The 6684-nt window shown below is 35.0% G+C and overlaps 1 protein-coding gene across 1 annotated transcript in view; it reads right to left on the minus strand.

Moving 5' to 3' along the window:
* The window catches only part of KLRF2 (killer cell lectin like receptor F2), an 18501-nt gene extending 13063 nt beyond the window's left edge, over positions 1 to 5438 (minus strand). Inside the window, exons 1-2 of the mRNA XM_003586125.6 lie at positions 5248 to 5438; positions 1685 to 1783 (exon numbers count right to left, since the gene is read on the minus strand). Coding sequence (XP_003586173.3) covers positions 1685 to 1783; positions 5248 to 5335 — 187 coding nt within the window. The 5' untranslated portion in view covers positions 5336 to 5438. The remainder of the gene's footprint in view (positions 1 to 1684; positions 1784 to 5247) is intronic.
* Between the last annotated feature and the right edge of the window lie 1246 nt (positions 5439 to 6684).

Raw genomic sequence — 6684 nt, forward strand, 5'->3', positions numbered from 1 at the left:
CTCTAAGTACTAATCAAAATTCCAAATATTCTGTGCATTCTTAAAATTCATTTCTTTTACTTTTTTGTGTATTATGTTCTTCACTGAACTTTTTAATTGATATTATTTCATCTTGTTGCAGGCATACACTCAAGAATCTTATTAAGTTCCTTCAGCTTCTTATTTGCATTATCCATAGATTTTTTTAACACAGAGTGAATTAATTGCTTTCCAGAACACAGAACAGCTGATAATCTGAAAGGTCTTTAGATTACATTCCCAGGCTAGTTTCACTCTATCTAAAATTAGCCTCACCCCCTTATTTGTTCCAAAAGAATGCATAAAAACTTACATTAAAATCAAGTTGTTCATAATTTTTAGAACATTGCTACAGTGGTATAATTTTATGTACATTTGAAAATGCAAGGCCAATTTGCCTTTGAGAGGAAATGAATTCTTCATGTAAACATTTAGGATTGTGTCTTTGTCTATGGTGTTCTGAAATACAAATGAATCTATTCTGTCTGTCTATCTAATTGCTTTAGGAGCATTTTCATTTGTTTTTGATATGATATGATGGGAAATGCCACTATAAGCAGAGTAAGAGGCTGTCAAGACACCAGTCTAAAGAGCATTCCGTAAAGTCTTCCCATTAATAACTTTGCTTCTGCACTCTTATCTCTGAAATTGGGCTCCTTTTCAGGTTTCGCTGTGAGGAACCGCTTCATCTAGATTGAAGCCATCTATTAACGGTTTTCTTTTTTTTTTTTAATTAATTTTATTTTATTTTTAAACTTTAAAATATTGTATTAGTTTTGCCAAATATCGAAATGAATCCGCCACAGGTATACATGTGTTCCCCATCCTGAACCCTCCTCCCTCCTCCCTCCCCATACTGTGGTTCCCTCCCTTGATTTATCAAATAATATTAACCCATCCACTTTTCATTTTCTTTAAAATTTTCTTCATTTACCCTTTTGTCTTTCTATTCATTATTCTACTTTTTTTTTTTTTTACTATTCTAATATAAAATCTTGGGAAAGAGTGTAAGTAAATATTTATGGTCAACACTTTGTTTTGAACTAGAAGCATGGAAAGTATTTTTAAACTGGTCAAAGTATAAGCACACATCTAAAAGAAATATCAATATTAAAATTGTCACTAATTTATTAAAAATATATATAAATAGTAAAGAATATTATCCCCACTAATATTTTTATTAATGTATTAAATTTTATTGGTTTCCTTGAGCCCTATATTTTCAAGAACTACAGTTTCAAGAAAAAGTTATAGAAACCATGAATTAGTCTTGTTACTTCAAAAAGAACAACTACAGAATATGCACATTAACTACTACTTCAGAAAAAAAAAGTGTGTAGATACTTTTAAATCACTGTCCTGTCTCTCAAGGTGATACCAATGAGCACATACTTTTAATAAAAATACAGTACTAATTCTTTAATAAAATGGTGCCAATCTTTTACTGGAGGTTCTTCATAAGAAGAGATATGGAGTAAGTGTTAATTTTATACTTGAGTGTTTCCTAATTTTTCTTAATTTAAAAATAATTTTGTTATATGAAATATATAACTGGTCAGCTTACCAATATTGAGCTACAGTGTGGAGGTTATCTTGATAGTAAAAGGAATTAAAGATCAACTATTATTTTTGAAAGTGAAAAAATAAATTAAAATTCCATACTCACTCCAAAAGTTCAGGCCAATTACTGCCATCATGAAAATAAGGATGCCAATGCATCCAAGTACTAGCATGAGACAGTAACACTGTAGATACAGGGCGAAATCTGAAATATTGAAATTAAAAAAAAAAAGTTTTAGCAGTCTGTGACTATTTACTTTGTGTACATTTTTCTGTTTTGTTTTTATTACAGAGAAAATCTGTTCATTTTAGATACAGCATTAGAATCTATGATTAATTTATGTATAAGCTTTTCACTTTAATTTATTTTTATTTAATCTTTAGTTTATAATTTTAATTTATACCCAAATTATGACAAAAAGTATGATTAATTGAAATTTCAAAATACAATACAAAAACAAAGAGATGCTATGGTTATTGAATGTGTTGGATTATGCTGAAATTGTCTTGCTTTGATTGTTTGGTGACTTTTGATGACTTACAATGACATTAAATTATCTCTGCATGAATAAATATAATGTATATATATATATGAATAATATATCATGTATATAATGTGCAGTAACATATTAAGGAGTTTGAGAGAGAATGGATTCAGATTTATGTACGGCTGAGTCCCTTTGCTGTTCACCTGAAACTATCACAGCATTATTAATAAGCTATACCCCAATACAAAATAAAAAGTTTAAAAAATTAAAAAAATTTAAAAATATAAAATAAGAGGAGATGCAAAAGTAATATATTAAAGACATGAAGCATTAGTGTATAAAATACAAAATATATAATTTATATTCTATATGTAGAATAATATATATATATCAGCTATTGTCATCTATATTATTTATTTTAATGACTCACTATAATAAATAAAAGAACATTTATTGAAGTTCTATTAATGTACCAGCCACTGTGCTGGAAATATTTCCATGTTATTCCACTTTTACATATGCTATACTGTATTTTCCTGGCTTTGATATTTTGGACAGAAATCAACATCAGACTAAACAGCATAGATCTCTGATTAGTGAAGCTTGTCTAGAATTTATGCCCTAGTACTCCTCTGGCTCAGATTTGGCAGGAATGGTCCCTTTACAGAGGAGGAAACAGGGAACTTCCAAATATCTTAAATAGGGATACTATGTTAAGATCCTCTTTTAATTTTAATCTATTTTTGGTCACATACAAAAGTAGAAAAACCTCTGAAAAAGTGAAAGTGAAGTTGTATCCGACTCTTTGCAACCCCATGGACTATACAGTCCATGGAATTCTCCAGGCCAGAGTACAGGAGTGGGTGGATAGTCTTTCCCTTCTCCAGGGGATCTTCCCAACCCGGGGATTGAAACCAGGTCTCCTGCATTGCAGGTGGATTCTTTACCAGCTGACCCACCAGGGAAGCCCAAGAATACTGAAGTGGGTAGCCTCTCCCTTCTCCAGGGGATCTTCCTGACCTGGGAGTTGAACCGGGGTCTCCTGCATTACAGGCAGATTCTTTACCAGCTGAACTACCAGGGAAGCACCAAAGATCTCTGCTTCTGCTAAGTCACTTCAGTCGTGTCTGACTTCAGTCGTGTCCGACTCTGTGCGACCCCATAGACGGCAGCCCACCAGGCTCCCCCGTCCCTGGGATTCTCCAGGCAAGAACACTGGAGTGGGTTGCCATTTCTTTCTCTACTTCACCAAAAATCCTCATAATACATTTTCTCAAGTTTATGACCACATAGATCTGCAGTTAGTAGATTCCATACTTGCCAGAGAGGGAAATTTTAAGCTTAATGCCAAATACTATTATAGGTATAAATTAAAAGCCAATGTTCTTTTACATAAGCCACAACTTATATACTGTATCAAGCCAGATACCTGAAGTGCATTGTACTGGTCCATTCTATACCCACTTAACTGTTTGCCATTAGCCTAAATGGTTCAATATTAAGAAACTGCTCTTTGAATTCCATTATTATCACTCCTGCAAGATTATTAGTGGTGTTATTCATATCTGCTTTATGTTGGGAAATTTTCCTTGCCTGGTGGACTACAGTCCATGGGGTCACAAAGAGTCGGTCACAACTGAGCGGTTAACACTTACTAGCTTACTTACTTACTTATGCAATAAGTGTAACTTTATTTTACAGTATGAGTCAAATAACTGGGCAGATTTTCTTTTCACTCATCAATAATAAGCAAGCTTAGAATCCAATTTATCAAACACAAACATGTTTAATATGTAATTTCTGCTGAATTACAAACTTAATATGGGAGAAGGCAATGGCACCCCACTCCAGTACTGTTGCCTGGAAAATCCTATGGATGGAGAAGCCTGGTAGGCTGCAGTCCATGGGGTCGCACAGAGTCGGACATGACTGAAGCGACGCAGCAGCAGCATAAGCATAATATATGTTGCCAGTACTTTTCATCTTTCACTCATAATTTAAATGGATATTATCTTATATTCTATGTATCTATACTAAGATTTCATATGTCTCTACTCCCTTGTCTATTACAAGATGGTTTATACATTAAAGAAGAAATAGCCAATAATTTAGTTTCATTTACTGTAATGTCTACATTAAAAAAAATCACAATATAGGGACATCCCTGGCAGTTCAGAGGTTAAGACTTCACACTCCCAATTCAGGGGGCACAGGTTTGATTCCTGGTCGGGGAACTAAAATCCTGCGTGCTGCATGCTGCTGCTGCTAAGTTGCCTCATTCGTGTCCGACTCTATGTGACCCCATAGACGTCACACGGTAGCCCACCAGGGTCCTCTGTCCCTGGGATTCTCCAGGCAAGAATACTGGAGTGGGTTGCCATTTCCTCCTCCAATGCACGAAAGTGAAAAGTGAAAGTGAAGATGGCACAGCCTAAAAAATAAATTAAAAATAAAATAAAATAACAAGAAGAAATGTCCATAAAAAATAAGGGAGCATAAAATGAAAGTAGATATTTAAACAAACATTAAGAAGAGAGAGAAAAAAATCAGTATATATATTTGCTTTATTATAAATAAAAGAATTGAGATTTAAAATAAAAAAGAAATTGTCAAAGGTCAGTCACTTTGTGGGGCTTAGGGTCAAATTCAGTCAATTTGACTCAATTTGACTCTCATTCCCAATGGATTATTCTGCCAATTCCATGGATCTTTTGTGGACATTGAAAATAGATATGTATAAAAATGACTTTAAGGCTGTAAAACACTATATACCACTGCTACTCCCACCGTCAGTACTTGCTCTTTACTTTTGAAGTATAATAGATGTCTTCATGTACATAACACATCCAAATCATCTCTTAATGTTTTGTAAAAAAAAAAATAATTTATGCAAAATACTGTTTTTGACCTTTTAGTTGAAAGTTGCATTCTTATTCTCATATTGCTACTTTGAAGGGATTATACATTATCCTATTAGCATTTCTCCGTACCCATGGCTGCAAAAATCATCTTTTTATGGTTGATGCTTATAGAAGTCTGAACAATTTATCTTAGACGATTTATGATCATCTTTTAAAATCCCAGAATATGGTTAATTTTAAAACATTAGGGATAATTTTGCTTCTAAGAGAATAATGCAGTTTTAAACTGGAGTCTAAATAAAGGGGAATAATATTCTTACCTTTAGATTTTTTTCTTGGTTCAAAGCGATTCTTGATTTTCAGCGTCATATAGCCATCTTCATTCTCCATTTCCTTAAACGTTTTCATATAATATTACCCAGAAAATAGGAAAAATAAAACAGAGAATAGCCTCAGCCTTGAATATTTCTCCCAAGCACGATATAGCAAAAGCTAAAAGGTGGTCCAAAAATAATCAAAATTCACCCTGGCAGGGCTGTCTAAAACCACACAGGATATGTTGGTGAAGGAAAATGAAAAGACATGTTGATTTCTAGATAAAATCCTGTGTGTTGCAAGGTAAGAGTGGCTATTTTATTTGACTCTTTTCTAATACCCTGTTATAAATAGACAAATAACTTGGCTGAGTTAGGTTCTGGTGTTATGGAAGGTAGAAATTGTGAGAAGTGAAATTGAATATTTTGCTAAGGAGATGTATAAGCAAAGTGTTGAAGGTTCTTCCAGGGTGTCCTTACTATTTATAGTAATATGTGAGAGGAGAGAGATAAATTAAGGAATCATTAAGCAAAAAAGAAACCAGAAATTGAAGATTTGGAAAATTCTCAGCCTACCCATATAAAGGAAGTAAAAAAGGCATGCTCTGCAGAAAAGACCAAAAGTATGGCCAGACAATCATTCCATAAAGAGACTATGCATAATTTTAATTAGCCATATCATCAGCCCACTCGGGGTTGCAGTGGTAGAGAATCTGCCTGCCAATGCAACAGATGTGGGTTCAATCCTGGGTGGGTAGATCCCCTGGAGTAGGATATGTCAACCTGCACCTGCATTCTTGCCTGGGAAATTCCATGGACAGAGGAGACTTGTGGGCTAGAGTCCATGAGATCGAAAAGAGTCGAACACAACTGAATGACTGAGCACACACACACAAACACACATCATCACCATCATCAGAAGCCATGAGTAAAGGTAGAAATATACCAACAGAGACATTGCAAGTTTGAAATAAATGGGGCAGAGGTAAGCTAATATAAAGGACGGTTTTCAGACTTCTGGAGCTATCCAGCTGTGAACATGATTTATCCTTCAAGAAAGAATGGTCCTGAAGACCATTTGGGAATCATCACAGTTACTACTCCCCCCATAAGCCTAGAGCATGCAGAAACAGGCAGGGGTGAGGAATGGTGACAAGACTATTTCCTCCTGGATTTCTGAATGTGGGGCCACCTCGTCAGCTTCAGCAGACAAGGCCGCCCCCATTCAGAACCTCAGGGACAAGGCCGTCACTCAGATCAGAGGAGGCAGGGCCTCCACCTAAGACCTTGGAGATGACACTGCTGCTCCAGTAGACCCAGAAAGCAGAACATCCAGTCAAAGAGGATAATTCTTGAGCCTTCAGGGCCAGTGGAATTTGCCTCTCCAGAATTTGGACTGGCATGGAACCCATGACTACTTTATTCTTTCTGATTTCTCCCTTT

This window comes from Bos taurus, chromosome 5, assembly GCF_002263795.3.
Source record: "Bos taurus isolate L1 Dominette 01449 registration number 42190680 breed Hereford chromosome 5, ARS-UCD2.0, whole genome shotgun sequence".
In the NCBI taxonomy this organism is placed as follows: domain Eukaryota; kingdom Metazoa; phylum Chordata; class Mammalia; order Artiodactyla; family Bovidae; genus Bos; species Bos taurus.